At 37.5% G+C, this 18,178-nt stretch overlaps 1 protein-coding gene across 7 annotated transcripts in view; it reads right to left on the reverse strand.

The window, feature by feature from the left end:
- SEC22A (SEC22 homolog A, vesicle trafficking protein) overlaps positions 1–18,178 on the reverse strand; it is an 89,025-nt gene that overhangs the window by 16,012 nt on the left and 54,835 nt on the right. For 6 of the 7 annotated variants that reach the window (XM_017855341.1, XM_017855337.1, XM_017855339.1 and 3 more), the window contains exon 7: positions 10,176–10,241. In XM_017855341.1, coding sequence (XP_017710830.1) covers positions 10,176–10,241 — 66 coding nt within the window. Of the gene's footprint in view, positions 1–6,622; positions 6,963–10,175; positions 10,242–18,178 lie in introns of those variants that run through there. The other variant, XM_017855343.1, reaches the window with a different exon arrangement.

The following is an 18,178-nucleotide window of genomic DNA, read 5'->3' on the forward strand; positions in this document are numbered from 1 at the left end:
TTTTAATTCATGGTTTTCCAGGGCTTTTAAAATAATGGGTCTCTACCCCACATATTACTTATTACAAAGAAGAAAAGATATATTTGCAATGGGGATCTGGTAGACACCATCTTAACCAAATGATTAAACTTATCACGTTTCCTGACTGAAGCAACAAGAGATATTCAACCCATATAGCACTGTTGCCAGAATATTTCACCTTAATCTAATCATGAGGAACAGAGACTAATCCAGATTGTGGGTCATTCTATATGGTACTTGCCTGAACTCTTAGAAAAGTCAGTGTTATGAAAGACAAAACCAAAATAAAACAGAACAACAACAAAAAGGCTGGGAGACTATCACAGACCAAAAACTACACGACAATCAAATGAAATGCATAATCCTGGATCGGGGAAATACAACCACAGAAAACATTTTGGAGACAACTGAAATAATCTGAATAGGAATCCTATATTAGATAACATTGTATCAATGTTAAATTCTTAGATGTGATATGAAGTCCTGGCTATGTAGAAAGATGTCTGTGTTCTCAGAAGATACATCATGAAGTATTTTAAGGTAAAAAATATCATGTCTGTATCTTACTTTAAAAACAACTGCTCAGGGACTTCTGTTTCTGGGAAGATGGAGCAGACACACTTTTCCCTATTTCTCCCACTAAGTACAAATAAAAACACTGGACATTATATGTAAAACAAGCATAACAAGACTGAACTGTGGAGGAAAAGCAGACAAATAAAGGATCTTGAGATCCAAGAATGACACAGTGGTAGGTCCTCTGAGTTTTCTTTTTTGCTTCATATATCCCAGACTTGGAGCTGAAGAAGCTGGCAACTAGAAACGCCAATGCATGCATATCAAAACAACCAACCAACAACAACAAAAAACCCTCAGTAACTCAGTAAGATCTTGCTCTCTCTGGTAAAATACTAGGAAAGAGGCACCTTAGCAAGACAGAAAACTTTTAAACAGTAACTATTATACTCTAGCCAAACATCACACAAAAAAACCCGTGACCAACCCATACCCACACCATCAAATGCTGAGAGCCTAGAACATTGTAAGCAGATGCTCTAACCCTTCAGCGTGGCTTCAGAGAAGGCAGGTAGAAGTCAGGACTTTCATTCTCACTAGATGGCAATGAATCCCTCCTCTACCCACTTATTGTGGTATCAGTGGAGAACACGTGGGACTCTGGACATCCATCTTCACTTGACAGTAATAAGATAATTCATTTCTCATCAGTAACAAGACGGTGGGATTCTCATCAGAAACCACAGAGGCCAGAAAAAAAGTAGAACATTTCTCAAGGGCCGAAAGAAAAAAATGCTGCCAAATTCAGAATTCTGTATTCAACAAAAATATCCTTCAGGAATAAAAGGAAAGTAAAAACATTTATCAGATGAAAGATTAAGATAATTTGTTGCTAGCAGATCTACCATAAAAGAATGGTTAGAGGAAGCTCTCTAAATAGAAAGAAAACAATAAGATGGAATCTTGAAATGTGGGGAAAGAAAAAAGGACATGGTATGCAAAAACATGGGTAAATACAATAGGCTTTCATTTTCCTCGAGTTTTCCAAATTATGTTTGATGGTTAAAACAAAAATCATTATAACACTGGCTACATGTGGTTCTAAATATATGTGGAGGAAATATCTGAGCCAATTATAAATAGGGGAGAGCAAAAACACATCTAGGGAGATAAGGTGTCTTGAACTAGTAAAATGTTGACACCAGAAGACCATAAAGAGTTAAGTATGTATTACATGATGCCTAGAGCAATCATTTAAAAAGATACACAAATAGATATACTAAAAAATACCACAGATAAACTGAAATGGAATTCTTTTAAAATGTTAAAGTAATCCACAGGAAAATAAAGAAAAAAAAAGAAAAATGAAAAAAACAAAACAAAAAATAAGCCCTAACATATCCATAATTACATTAACTATAAATGACTTAAGTACAGCAATGAAAAGACACAGATTGGCAGGGTGGATTAAAAAACATGAATCAACTCTATGCTGTCTGTCAGAAACTCTCTTTAAATAACATAGGAAAGTAAAGGATGGAAAAGGATATATCACATAAACAGTAATCAAAAGAAAGCAAAAGTGTCTATATTGATACCAGATAAATATCAAAATATTTCCAAGCAAAGAAAATAACCAGGGACAGAGAGGAACATATATAATGATAAATGGGCCCATCCACCAAGAAGACACAGCAATCCTAAATGTGTACGAACAAAACAACATAGCTACAAAATACATGAAGCAATAGAACTGAAGTACAAAATGGAAAAATCTATAATCCAATACTCTTTTCTAGCCAACTGGTATAACACTAGACAGAAAATCAGCAAGAATATAGAACTTGACAATACCAAGCAACACGATCTAAACATTTACAGAACACACTCACCCAATAACAGCAGAATACACATTCTGTTCAAGTGGCTATGGAACATATTAACAAGACAGACCATACTTTGGGGCCATAAAAGAAACCTCAACAAATTTAAAAGAAGTGAAATCACACAATGTGTGTTCTCTGATCACAATGGAATCAAACTAGAAATCAGTAATGGTAAGATAACAAGAAAATCTTCAAACATTTAGAAGTGAAACGATGCAATTCTAAATAATCCACAGGTCAAAGAGGAAGTCTTAAGGAAATTTTAAAAATTATTAAGAGAAAATGAAAATAAAACATACCAAATTTATGGAATACAGCTAAAGAAGTGCTAAGATGGAAATCTTTAGGAATTAGTGCATACATTATAAAAAAGAAAATTCTCAAACCAATCATGTAAGCGCCTACTTCAAGAACCTAGAAAAAGAACAAAATAAATGCAAAGCAGGCATATGGAAGAAAATAGTAAAGATAAAAGCAGAAATCAATAAAATTGAAACCAGAAAAACAGCAAGAAAAAACAAAGAAACAAAGATCTGGCTCATGAAAAGATCAATAAAACTAACAAGACTGACAAAGAAAAAGAGAGAACATGCAAATTACCATTATCAGGAATGAAACAGGGGGTATCACTACAGACCCTGAAGACATCAAAAGGCCAATAAGAGAATACTGCAACCAACTCTAAACACATAAATTTGATAACTTAGATAACATGGACCATTTCCTCAAAAAACACAAACTACCATAAATTCACTCAACATGAAACATAATTTGAATAGTTCTATAACTACTAAGAAAATTTATGACGAGTTATACTGCTACAGTAATCAACACTATGTTGTGGTACTGGTGGAAGGATAGACCAAAAAATCAATGCAACAAAATACAGAACCCGGAAATAATCTCACACAAGTATGTCCAGCTGATTTTTTACGAAGGTGCAAAAGCAATTTAATAGAGGAAAAAAAATTGCCTTTGCCATAGATGGTGCTGGAACAATATAGACAAAGGAACCTTGGTTTAAGCTATCTAACTCTCACATCTCATACAAAAATTAACTCAAAATGGATCACAAATGTAAAATATAAAACTGTAATAAAAGGTCTAGAAAAAACATAGTAGAGAAACTAAGGGTAGGCAAAGAGCTCTTAGACTTGACCACCACAAGCATGACCAATAAAAGGAAAAATTGATCAACTGAACTTTATCAAAATTAAAAACTTTTGTTCTGTGAAGAACCCTGTTAAGAGGATGAAAAGACAAGATACAGACTGATCTGAAACTATTTTTTTTTAAACATAGACTGGGAAAGGATATCTGCACACTTCCTTTCTGACAAAGGATTAGTATCTAGAATATACAGCTGTCCCTCAGTATCCATAGGTTTCAGGACCTCCCTCAGATATCAACATTTGTGGATGTTCAAGTCTCTGATATAAAATGGCACAATATTTGCATTTAACCCTTATGCACATCCTATTGTATACTTTAAATAATCTCTAGATTACTTATAATACCTAATACAATGTAAATGCTATTATACTATATTCTTTAGGGAATGACAAAAAATAAAAGTCTGTACATGTTTAGTATGGATGCAATATTTTTCCAAGTATTTTCAATTCATGGTTGGTTTAATCCACGAACGCAGAACCCACAAATATAAAGGGTCAATTGTATGAAAAACTCTAAGAAAAACAGTGAAAAAACAAATAATCCAATTAGAAAACAAGCAAGGCCAGGCACGGTGGCTCACGCCTATAATCCTAGCACTTTGGGAGGCCGAGGTGGGTGGATCACCTGAGGTTAGGAGTTCAAGACCAGCCTGGTCAACATGGTGAAATCCCATCTCTAAAAAAAAAAAAAACAAAAAACAAAAAACAAAAATTAGCTGGGCATGATGGTGGGTGCCTGTAATCCTAGCTATTCAGGAAGCTAAGGCAGAAGAATCGCTTAAACCCAGGAGGCAGAGGTTGCAGTGAGCCAAGAGCATGCCATTGCACTTCAGCCTGGGTGACAGAGCGAGACTGTCTCAAAAAAAAAAAAAAAAAAAATCAAAACATGTAGACATTTCAACTGAAGATAGTATACAAATGAAAAACACATGAAACAATGTTTAGCATCATTAGCTAATGATGTTAAACAATGCAAGTTAAAACCACAATGAGCTATCTCCACACAAGAGTGGCTAAAATAAAAAATAGCGACAATACCAAATGTTGGTGAGGATGCAGAGAAACTAGATCACTCACACATTGCTGGAGGGAATGTAAAATGGTACAGTTACTCTGGAAAACAGTTTTTCAGTTTCTTAATAAAACTACCACATAACCTGGCAATTGTACTCCTAGGCATTTATCCCAAAGAAGTGAAGACTTATGTCCGCACAAAAACCTGCACATAAATGTCTATAGCAGCTTTATAATAGCCAACATTTTAAAACAACTCAGATATCCTTCAATAAGTAAATGAAGCTGGATGTTGTGGCTCACACCTGTAACCCTAGAGCTTTGTGGGGGCCGAGGTGGGAGGATTGCTTAAGGCCAGGAGTCCAAGACCAGCCTGGGCAACATCGCAAGACCCCATCTCTACAAAAATAAATTAGAGAATTAGCTGGGTGTGGTGGCACACACCTATAGTCCTATCTACTCCTGGAGTTTGAGCCCAGTTCAAAGCTGCAGTAAGGCTATGATTACACTACTGCACTCTAGCCTAGGTGACAGAGCAAGACCCTGTCTTTAAAAAAACAAAAAGGAACAAATCATTGATACATATCATGGAATACTACTCAGCAATAAAAAGCAACAAATAATTGATTATGCAACAACTTGGCTCAATCTCCAGAGAATTATGCTGAGTAAAAAAAATGCCTATCTGGCTCATGTCTGTAATCCCAGCACTTTGGGAGGCTGAGGTGGGTGGATCACAAGGTCAGAAGTTCAAGACCAGCCTGACCAACATGGTGAAACCCCATCGCTACTAAAAATACAAAAATTAGCCAAGCATAGTGGCACATGCCTGTAATCCCAGCTACTCAGGATGCTGAGGCAGGAGAACTGCTTGAACCCAGGAGGCGGAGGTTGCAGTGAGCCAAGATTGTGCCACTGCACTCCAGCTTGGGTGACAGAGCAAGACTCCATCCCCCAAACAAATAAACAAATAAACAAACAACAACAACAACAAAATGCCTATCACAAAAGGTTACTGTTACGGACTAAATGTTTGTGTCTTCTCTAAATTCAAATGTTGAAGCCCTTAATCCCTAATGTGATGGTATTAGGAGCTGGGGCCTTTGGGAGGTAATTAGGTTTAGACAAAGTCATGAGGGCGGAGCCCCCATAATGGAATCAATGACCATGTAAAAGGAGGAAGAGCTTTCAGCACTTTCTCTGTGTGAGGATATACTAAGAAGGCAGCCTTCTGCAAGCCAGGAAAAGGGCCCTCAGCAAGAACGTGATCTGCCAGCATCTGGAATTTGGACTTCCCAGATTCCAGAACCATGAGAAAGAAACGTCTGTTGTTTAAGCCACCCAATCTATGGTATTTTCTTATAGCATTCTGAACTATGCCAGTTATATACTATATAATTCCAATTATATAATGTCCTTAAAATGAGAAAATTCTAGAAATGGAGAACTCGTTAGTAATTGCCAGAGATTAAGGAGGAGTTAGATTAAGGAAGTGGATATGGCTATAAAAAGGCACCATGAGGGATCCCTGTGGGGAAAGGAATGTTCTGTATCTTGACTATATCAGTATCAATACTCTGGTTGTGATACTGTTTTACATAGTTTTGCAAGATGGTAACATTGGGGGAAACCAGGTAAACAGTACATAAGATCTCTCTTGCAACGCCATGTAAATCTGCAATCATCCCAAAATAAAAAGTTTAATTAGAAAAACTTTACCCATACATATATGTCTGAAACTTACTTTATAAATAACAACAGAAGCTCCTTGGCTTATGATAGGGTCACATCCTGATATAGTCATTATAAGCTGAAAATATCCTAAGTTAAAAATGTATTTAATACAATTAACCTACCAAACATCATAGCTTAGCCTAGCTTACCTTAAACACGCTCAAAACTTTGGCCTACAGTTGAGCAAAATCATCTAATACAAAGTCTGTTTTATTAAAATATGTTCATTGTCTCCTATAATTTATTGAATAGTGTGCTGAAACCAGTATGGTCATGTGAGTACCTGAAACATAGCTTCTACTGAATGCATATCACTTTTGCATCATTATAAAGTTAAAAAAGTTCCAAGTCGGGCATGGTCTGTTTATACACGCCATGCGCACACACATATAAAGAGGGAGTGAGATAAAGAAGGTGTTGCAAGATGTTAACAACTGATGACTCTAAGTATACTGGTTTTTCAACTTTTCGGTAAGTTTCAAGTTTTCAAAGTAAAACACTGAGGGAACAGGAATAGTCTCTAGTTTCTTCACTGATCCTTTGCTCTATGTGAAATGTTCCATATCAAGATTAATCCTATCAGGCTGAGCTTCGGGCTTCCATAAGCACCTGCATCCTGATGAAAAAGGTGACAAACAATGTAGTAATGGCTTTTCAGATCTGATCTAAAGAGGATTTAAAAATATCCTGACAACTGAAGACAGAGCATGTTATATGGTAAAACATAATTACTTAAGTCTTACTGTGGGGGGGAAAAACAGCATTATTATCACCCTGCTCATATTTAGAAAGCAGCAAGTTTCATGCCTTTCAATGTGAAGGAAATTAGTTTTCTTCTTTTCTTTTTCAAAACATGAATTTATTTAATTTTCTCAAGTAAAAGAACACCTGAGTGATACCACTCTACCATGAGGCAACTCTCAGAACTACGTGAGGCTGCTCTGGCAAATGTAACAGAGGTGTGCATATCTATAGCCTGGTAGTCAAGTGCTCTGAAGTCACAGAGATCTGGGTTCAAGTCACTAACAAGCTATAAGAACTGTCTATACCTCAGTGAGGAGGATATAATGGTATATCCTCCTTTTTGTGAGGATTTAATGGTACAATGAATATAAAATGCTTAACACAAAATAAGAGCTCAATACATTCTGCCATTATTACTAAGAATTTACAATTACTTAAGACAAAGCAACCAAAACTTGTATTTTATAAGAATGATTATTCATAAAATTATATTAAAGCTAATACCTCAGTTTTAGATAAAAATCAAATGAGATCATGTGTATAGTTATAAAATTGAGTTTATTACATTATAAAAATTATGCAAATTAGGAATTTTGCCTAGAGACAGTATGATATAGTAGACAGAACACAATACTCAAAATCAGAGACCCAGAGTTAAGTCCTGACTCTACTGCTTTCTGACTATGTGATCTCAGAACAGTACTAAAACTGCCTCAGTTTTCTCACTTTAAAAAATGAGATATTAGCCAGGCGCAGTGGCTCACGCCTGTAATCCCAGCAGTTTTTGGGAGGTGGAGGCGGGCAAATCATGAGGTCAGGAGACCGAGACCATCTTGGCTAACATGGTGAAACTCCATCTCTACTAAAAATATAAAATATTAGCTGGGCATGGTGGCGGGCACCTGTAGTCCCAGCTACTCGCGAGGCTAAGGCAGGAGAATGGTGTGAACCCGGGAGGCAGAGCTTGCAGTGAGCCAAGATTGCGGCACTGCACTCCAGCCTGGGCAACACAGCAAGACTCTGTCTCAAAAAAAAAAAAAAAAAAAAAAAGAGATACTATTTTTTTGTGACAGGATAGAAATTAAAATAGAAAATACAAGAGGCCGGGCATGGTGGCTCACGCCTGTAATCCCAGCACTTTGGGAGGCCGAGGCGGGTGGATCTTGAGGTCAGGAGATCAAGACCATCCTGGCTAACACGGTGAAACCCCGTCTCTACTAAAAATACAAAAAAAAAAAAAAAAAATAGCTGGGCGTGGTGATGGGCGCCTGTAGTCCCAGCTACTTGGGAGGCCGATGCAGGAGAATGGCCTGAACCCGGGAAGTGGAGCTTGCAGTGAGCCGAGATTGCACCACTGCACTCCAGCCTGGGTGACATAGCAAGACTCCGTCTCAGAAAAAAAAAAAAAGAAAAGAAAAAATATATACAAGAATATTTCATAAAATTAAAGCACTATGTGACATTAACAAATGTAAGTTTTCACATTTCCTGCATGAAATGTCATTCATCATTATTAAATGTCAGATTTGACAGAAAATTTCTGAAGATAATATAAGTGGTTAAGAAAATCAAGCAATTTTTTGACTGGGCGCGGTGGCTCATGCCTATAATCCTAGCACTTTGGGAGGCCAAGGAGGGCAGATCATGAGGTCAGGATATCGAGACCATCCTGGCTAACATGGTGAAATCCCATCTCTACTAAAAATCGAAAAAACTAGCTGGGCGTGGTGGCAGGTGCCTGTAGTCCTGGCTACTCGGGAGGGTGAGGCAGGAGAATGGTGTGAACCCGGGAGGCAGAGCTTGCAGTGAGCCAAGACTGCGCCACTGCACTCCAGATTTCGTTTCAAAAAAAAAAACAAGCAGTTTTAAAAAATGGGGCCACTGGAACTAAAATGTCTACTGTCTTTACGTAAAAGTCAAATACATATATTCAAAATATGTCCCTAAAGACGTCCACTGAACTTTAGGTAGTCTTATATTTGCAGTTCTGACTCTTAACATTAATTTTTTTTTTATTCAAGCTACAAAAATGTGTAACTTATAAAAAAAGTTAGGTCAAAATGCCTTGCTTGCTGTAACATGTTTTAACAAAGACATTCTTGCATTTGGGTAACCGGTAACTTCCTTTCCTACAAATGTGTGCCTCCTTTGGCCTTGGAAATGTGACTATCAGTCTCCACGTCACTCAGGTGCAAAATCTCTTCCCTCCTTAAGTTTCATAGTCTTCAAGTCCCAGTGAGTCTTCCTTCTCAATGTCTATTTTTTTCTATCCTCACTGCCATTACGATATGTTAGCTTGCATTACTTTCTACCTGTAGTAATAATTTCAAACCATTTCCTTGCTTCCAGTCTCTCTGCTCTTATAGTCCATTCTATTCATTACTGCTAAATTGAATCCGAAAATCCTGCTTTTGCTGTGCCACTCTCTATTCAAAAACTTCCCCCCAAATACAAAATCCTCAGCCTAGAGTATAAGCAGAACCTGGAAGCTGAATGATCAAACACCAGAAAATCTGGTAGTCTTCCTTTTTTTTTTTTTGAGATGTAGTCTTGCCCTGTTGCCCAGACTGGAGTGCAGTGGCGTGATCTCGGCTCACTGCAACCTCCACCTCCTGGGTTCAAGCAATTCTCCTGTCTCAGCCTCCCAAGTAGCTGGGACTACAGGCATCCATCACCACGCCTGGCTAATTTTTGTACTTTTAGTAGAGGCAAGGTTTTACCACGTCGGCCAGCTGGCCTTGAACTCCTGACCTCAAGTGATCCGCCCAGCTCGGCCTCCCAAAGTACTGGGATTACAGGCATGAGTCACCACACCCAGCCTAGGAGTGGTCTTTACTACCACAGGCAGATGACATACCACCACTGAAGCCTCAGCACACAAAAAAGGTTAACATCAGGTTCACTGGGATCTATGTCCACTCAAAATGGAGATGTAAGTCACAAAGTTAAAACAGGCTCAAATTAAAAGAGAAGCAAAGAATTCAGAGTTTTAATAATTTATTTAAAATGCACAATCAATTGTTAGAATTGATACCTGAAATAAACAATAATGGAAAGTGTTTCTTTAAAATGGAAGAAAACCTACCTGGTAAAGGCAGGCTGCTGTTCCAAGGAAAAATGCAATGATGTAATTAAAATCATCACCATCACTCTGCAAAAGCAAAATAAAAGATTATTTTTGTTTCTGGTGGGAGCCCATTTCCAGAAACAATCCATCAAGATAGGCTATAACAATGTTTACACACAGTCAAAATTGTTACACACTGGTATATAAAAATTCTCAAGAGTCCTAAAATGAAAACATAAAGCACATTCTAAGGCCTAAAGAGTGTGAGGTAGAGGTACAAGTGTTCCTCTACATTTTGGCCACCCCCATCAATTTCATTCCACTCAAAAAAGGAAAACCACTGGGGAAAAGTTCTGACATACTATTAAAAGCCTCTCATCCTACTACTAAAAAAATCACGTACAAATGTACAACGCCCCAGTGGCTGACAAAGTTACTCTGGCTCACTAGGGTCATGACTTGACTCAAATACTGACAAACTTTACTACTAGTAAGTATATCACCGAATTGTCCAATAAAGTAATTTGATACGATTTTCTAAAAAACTTTGAAAACTGAAAAGCTACTATCCACTAGAGTGTGCTAAATCCCAATGAGAAAAATTAAGACTAATCAGTCTTGCATGCTATGCTTGAAAAACAGCCACCCAGAGGAAAAACAGATACCTCATGCAGACAATGTCTCTGAAAACTAATGGAGACAGGTAACAACTCATGCTTTCCTATTCCTTTCTGGTTCTTCTTAAATATCTACATTATCAACTTCTTTCAATGTTTTTATACAGCAAAACATAAAGTCCGGACAGGAGCATCACATTTTTTTTTTCTTCCAGGCAGGAGCATTAATTTGGCCCTTTTCTTATATTAGAGAGAAAAAAATCTCTTTATACAATGAAAATTTCTACAAGACACAGAAGAGTATCTCATTATCATTTCTTCATAAAATAGTATAAAGGGAAAATTTCTTTTGCACTGGTTATTGGGCAACAGAACTGACTGTAAGGCAGAGGAAAGCTGGCTTATCCTAGTGAGAAGATCTTAAAATAGGAACCACTCATCTGTCTGGGATGCTCAGGCCTGCTGCACCCCAGAGACAAGGAAGGTCAACACGAAACCTTTCCAGTGTAATAATTCTAAAACCTTACATAAGTTCTGCTTATTTTTTCTTTAGTCCTTTAGTTTTTAAATGACCTTTTTTCTGATTATAAAAGTTCATGTTCATTGTAAAGAATCTGGAAAATACAGCCTATACAAAAAAGAAATTAATATAACCTATAAATGCTACAACTCTGGGAAAATTACTTCTAACCTTTTCATGTATTTCCTTCCAGTCTTTTCTGTGTATGTAGACACACTTTAAAAAAATAGATGGATACTTTCTTATACTACTTTTTAGTACTTCACATTACATCATAAACACTTTCCCAAGACAGTAAATATTCCTCAACCACACAATTTGTAATGATTATATAACCTTTAATTGTGGGGATATACCATAATTTATTGTCCTACAATTGGATATTGTATTTTTTCTCTAAATTTAGACTTTCTAACTCTCTTAATCACCCCTTTTCTCTTTCTCCTTTCCTTCATTTTTTTTTTTTTTTTAATTTATGAGATGGAGTATTGCTCTGTCACCCAGGCTGGAGTGCAGTGGCGTGATCTTGGCTCACTGCAACCTCCGCCTCCCAGGTTCAAGTGATTCTCCTGCCTCAGACTCCCAAGTAGTTGGGACTACAGGGGCGTGCCACCATGCTTGGCTAAGTTTTTTTTGTATTTTTAGTAGAGATGGGGTTTCACTGTGTTAGCCAGGATGGTCTCGATCTCCTGACCTTGTGATCTGCCTGCCTCAGCCTCCGAAAGTGCTGAGACTACAGGCGTGAACCAACACGCCCAGCCTTTGTTTATTTTGAGACTGAGTCTCGTTCTATCACCCAGGCTAGAGTGCAGTGGCACGATCTCGGCTCACTGCAACCTCTGCTTCCCACATTCACACAATTCTCCTGCTTCAGCCTCCCAAGTATCTGGGATTACAGGCACCCGCCACTATGCCTGGCCAATTTTTGTATTTTTTAGTAGAGTGCAGGGTTTCACCATGTTGACCAGGCTGGTCTTGAACTCCTGACCTCAAGTGATCTGCCTGCCTCGGCCCCCGAAAATGTTGGGATTACAGGCGTGAGCCACTGCATCTAGCCTTAAATGCCTTTAAAACACTTAGGAGCATATTTCTACAGTCAGTCAGACTTGGGTTCGAATCTTTACTTACAATCTGGGGCAGCTACTTAACTTTAATTTCTTCTTTTGAAAACTAAAGGTTGTAGAGATTAAGTGAAATAACATTTGCAAATACAAAATACAAAGAAAAGTAACTGGTACACAGTAAATACTCAGAAACATTCACTAACTCCTCTCTCCCTGGGGTTACTGTCTGCGTCATTTGAAAAATCTTTAATTGATAAAGAGAAGACTGCCTATTAGCATATTCTTCCATTTAATAAATATTTATTAAGCATTTACAAGCCAGGTACTTTGTTACTATCCCTAGTACAGAAAAGAGTTAAGTCCGGCCAGCACAGTGGCTCAAGCCTGTAATCCCAGCACTTTGGGAGGCTGAGGCGGGCGGATCACGAGGTCAGGAGATGGAAACCATCCTGGCTAACACGGTGAAACCCCATCTCTACTAAAAATACAAAAAAATTAGCTGGGCATGGTGGCAGGTGCCTGTAGTCCCAGCTACTCAGGGAGGCTGAGGCAGGAGAATGACGTGAACCCGGGAGATGGAGCTTGCAGTGAGCCAAGGTTGCGCCACTGCACTCCAGCCTGGGTGACAGAGCGAGACTCTGTCTCAAAAAAAAAAAAAGAAAAGAGTTAAGTCCACATCAACTTAAGGAGGTCACTCTAATTAAGAAGGCAGATACATAAATCAATAATTACCATCCAAAGTAATAACTGATGGCACAGGTGTGTGTAGAGGATACTTAAGGGAGCCCAATGGAGACACATCTAATTCTGCATAGAGAAAAAAGAAAGGCCAGGGAAGGCTTCCTAAAGGGAGTAAAGCTTAAAGGCTGGGTCTTAAAGGCTGGTCTTAAAGGCTGAACCAGGTAGACAAGGTAGGAAGAGAATCAAAGGCAAAGGAATTAACGTGTACTGTGTCAAAGAGGGAGGAGATTAAGATGACTCAGAGGCTTCTGGTTTAGGCAACACTTGAATGATACCATGCACTAAGTTGAGCGTATAGGAAGAAAAGTAATTCAAGAGCAGAAAATATTGAGCTCACTGTGGACATGCTATTCTGGAGTTGCTAGTGGGACATCCAAATAATTATATTTAGCAGATATTTCAGTCTGCTTCAGGAAAGAGTTTGATCCAGAGATCTAACTTGGCAGTCTTCTATTTTAATAGTAGTTAGTTAAATGAAAGGCCTATGACAATCAAGTAAAAATCTCAATTCTTGATTAGCTCCTAGATTAGAGAGAGGAACAAAACACTATATAGAACATTCTGGGGGCAACTGTGGAAATCTGAATACAGATTTTCTATTAGGTAATACTATACCAATGTTAAATTTCTTTGGTGTGATTAAGAGGATTATGATTACGTAAAAGAATATCTTAGCCCTTAAGACATACATATTGAATTCAATTTTGGAGTAAACTGAGATGATACCTACAATGTTAACTTTCAAATGACTCAGTAAAAAAAAAAAAAAGAAAGAAAGGAGGAAAATGGTAGGTAGGTATATGGGGTGGATGTTAATTCTACTGTTCTTTAAACTTTTCTATAAGTTTGAATTATTTCAAAATAAGATGTTATGTGGTGCAGGGAAAGGAAAACACAAATATTTAATACAAAGTCAAGCAGCCACTAAAAAGAATAGAATAGGTCTCTGTGTACTGTGAAATAATCTCCTATATATTTTAGACTTAAAAGACGCAAGTTAGTATTGAGTATGCTATCATTTCTATAAAAATTTTTTAAAGAATTGCATAAGTAAATACATAAATACCTATATACTAGCATATGCACATAATCTCCCTAGAAGGATGACTCTGAGGAAGAAAATTGGGAGAGAATTACTTTTCCGTAAAAATATCAACTCTTATAGGCTTTGAAATTTTTCAAGTGCATATTTTACTGCATGTGTGTGTGTGTTTATGTATATATATGTGTATTTTTTCAAAAAGGCCATTATGAAAGTAACCAAGAAGAAGGCATGGAGTTGGAAGAATACAAAGCCAACGACAGAATACTGGAGAATGCCACTATATAAAGGACAGGTGGAGGAAGAAAGTCTATCAAATAAACTGAGGAATAGGAAGAGAAACAAGGAAACAAAACAAAACAAAATGGGAGAAAAGGGTTTCATAAAAATGAACGGATAAGAGATTTGTCAAGAAGAAAAATGTAAATACATTAAACTATTAACAGTGATTTGTGTATATGTTTCCTGAAATAAAATTTACTTTTTGAAATTAAACAAGGAAATGTTTAAAAGGAAGAACATAATGATAGATGAGGCAGAGAGGGTACATAAGATAAGACTCTAAAGAGTAGCTGCTGTATTTGGCAATTGAAAGGACACTGGTGAGCTTAATGGTGGATATCTAAGAGAATTACAGGAGTAGAAAAGTCATCATAGTAGACTAAGAAATAGAGGGCAAAGGAACAAGACAACAAACATATTCTACTCTCTCAAAAAATTAGAAGAGAGCATTATGTAAAGAGGCTTTTTTGGTTTTGTTATTTTTTTTGTTTTTTAAAGAACAGCAGGGCTGAGGGAAACAAGCCAGTAGGGAAGTGCAGATGAAACATAGGTGAAGGAATAGCCAGAGGTTGGAAGGTGGGCAGAGGACAGGAACAGGGACAAAAGTGGGAGTGGATAGTGGTGGGGAAACAGAGACAGGGAGGAAGGCAGAGGATGGGAAGAAGAGGGCAGAGGTAAGGAGTTCCAATACAAATCTTTATGAATGTCACTATTCACCTTTAGGGGATACTAGAGTACCAATGTATTGCTCTGAAAAGAAATAAAGTAAATTTTCTTTTATAAAGATGAGGATGGGGCCAGGGGCAGTGGCTCATGCTATAATCTTAGCACTTTGGGAGGCCAAGATGGGAGAACTGTTTGAGGCCAGGAGTTTAAGACCAACCTGGCCAATATAGCGAGACCCTGTCTCTTTAAGAAAAAAAAAGATGAGGATGAAGGTCAACAAAAGCCTCATATAGTAGCCACACAATGTATTAGGAGGATACTATTAAAATGTTTATAATAATTAGGGAACATTTACTTTTTAATAGTAAGTGAAAAAAAGGACATAATGGATATATGTACCTATATGAAAATTTGGGGATAATTTTATTTTATTCTTTATACATTTCACCCAATTCTTTTTTATGTTATTTTATTTTATTTACTTATAACTTTTTTATTTTCTTTCTCCATTTTTTAATGTTATTTAATCTTTATTATCTTCTATTTCACGGCACTGTCCTGTACGATCCCCTAATTCTTTAACAATGAATTAGCATATAATCAGAAAAAATACTTTTATTTCTTTTGAATGAAAGTAGACACCACATCTTAGCATAGACATGTCACTAAATAAATGAAAAAGTTCTGTTAAGTATTAGCAGGGACATAATTTGTTCTCTTTTTTTTTGAGATGGAGTCTTGCTCTGTCGCCCAAGCTGGAGTGCAATGGCGTGATCTTCGGCTCACTACAACCTCTGCCTCTCGGGTTCAAGCAATTCTCCTGGCTCAGCCTCCCAAGTAACTGGGATTACAGGCCCCTGCCACCGCGCCCAGTTAATTTTTATATTTTTAGTAGAGATGGGGTTTCACCATATTGGCCAGGCTGGTCTCGAACTCCTGACCTCGCGATCTACCTGCCTCGGCCTCCCAAAGTGCTGGGATTACAAGCGTGAGCCACCGTGCCTGGCCAGCAGGGACATAATTTCTTTAAAAGGTATTAACAAGTCTATAGGAAAGAAGATAATAAATAAAAGCAAGTTGATGACTTCTGCTTTGTAGAAGCTTTTACAAAGAATTTTAGAATCCGAGAAATCTTAGACTGTCTTCCTAAGACCTAAGAAATGGTCCCTGGGCTTATGTAGTCTAAAACTTTCATTTTGCAGAATTGCAAGATGAGATACAAGAAGGTAAAATAACCTATGTAGGGTCACAAAGTTAGTTACTGGCAGATGGGACCCAGGTATTTTAACTTCCAGGCCAGAATTTCTACTGAGATATCAGAAGATTCCATTTGTTTTCTAATGTGCCATATGCAAATTACTTTCAGGTTGGTATTAGCCTAATTAATGTAATCATTTCAAGGTTGATCCTTAAAGAAATACATGTAATATAAGCCAATATCATAAAAGTTTATGCTTTCATAAGATATCAATTCACAAGAAACTTATTACCATCTCTAAACTCAGCAAAGTTAGGAAGTGAAAATACTCTAATTTATATATTACTGTGGACACCAAAATAAACTTATGAACTTAAAAATACTGTATCTGCCCAGGCGCGGTGGCCCAAGCCTGTAATCCCAGCACTTTGGGAGGCCGAGACGGGTGGATCACGAGGTCAGGAGATCGAGACCATCCTGGCTAACACGGTGAAACCCCGTCTCTACTAAAAAATACAAAAAACTAGCCGGGCGAGGTGGCGGGCGCCTGTAGTCCCAGCTACTCGGGAGGCTGAGGCAGAATAGCGTAAACCCGGGAGGCGGAGCTTGCAGTGAGCTGAGATCCGGCCCCTGCACTCCAGCCTGGGAGACAGAGCGAGACTCCGTCTCAAACAAACAAACAAACAAACAAAAAAACAAAAAAAAAAAAACTATATCCATCCTAAGCCTCCCCAGTCTAAACTTAGATACTAAGAAGAACTTCAGTGCTACATATTTGAATAAATCGCTTGCTATCACCCTATGAGGCAGTTAATAATCTGGAAGAAACAAACTTGTGCTGAATCTTCAAACACCACTAATAATATATAAGAATGTTGATTCATGTGGGTCCTCAAATTTAAATGAGCCTCAAGATACTAGAGATAAATGTAGCAGCCATTTCTAGCATTCAAAAAGAGTGTTTAGAATTCATGGCTTTAAAAAAGTAAGCTTTAATGTCTATATATTACTCACACTCAGGAAATACATGACATATTTTCAGTCAGATCTAAAATTATAATTCCCAAATAAGTCCTTTGCTCTTAAATCAAGTATCAGAGAAGCAGTAAGCCCACTCAATCTCGGGTACTGCCCTTCCCCCTCCCCTATCACCATTGTGATACGAGTAAACACCACTGTAGGTAACTTCAAAATAGATAAAACTTTAAGTCCTGAGTCCTGGGATTTACACTCAAGTCTTCAGAGCAGACCACCTCAGAAAGTTCTACCTTTACTAACCAAAAATTATCTAGAGTGACATTTGAGATTATTCCTAATGAAAACGTAATGATCAACCAGAAAGAAGGCTAAGAGTATGTCTTAAGACTAATGGCTTTAGTGAAGATAAAAAGGATCTTTTATCCAATATAAGTTGTGAACAAGGATAAAACAGACTTCAATAAGGGAAAATTAAAAGTAAGAGACCTCTGGTTCCCAATTTTGTATGTATTTTCTTTCAGGTTAAGTCGCGCTAAGGATGTACTTGGAAAATTACTCTAGTTTGCACTCCTGAACCTATCCGGTTTAAAGCTCTTAAGTTTATCATTGTATCCATTTACATTCTGACATTTCATTTTCTCCTTTTGTTCACTTATCATCCATTCCATCTTTTAGGACACAGAATCTTTACAAGGCAGATAATTCTAACACTAATATAGTGCTCCTTCATTTATCTTCACAGCGGGAAAAGGAAAGGAAAAATATTTCCAAACACCCGTCACTTACCACAACATCGTACTCAATGCAGATATAAAGTCTTCAATAACTGGAACAATGGGAGTTTCTACTTTTGGTCAAGTGGATTTGCAAAGGTACTGATTTTCATTTAGGTGAGAGGATCAGAATTTGCTTG

This window comes from Rhinopithecus bieti, unplaced genomic scaffold (genome assembly GCF_001698545.2).
Source record: "Rhinopithecus bieti isolate Rb0 unplaced genomic scaffold, ASM169854v2 scaffold_39586, whole genome shotgun sequence".
Lineage (NCBI taxonomy): Eukaryota > Metazoa > Chordata > Mammalia > Primates > Cercopithecidae > Rhinopithecus > Rhinopithecus bieti.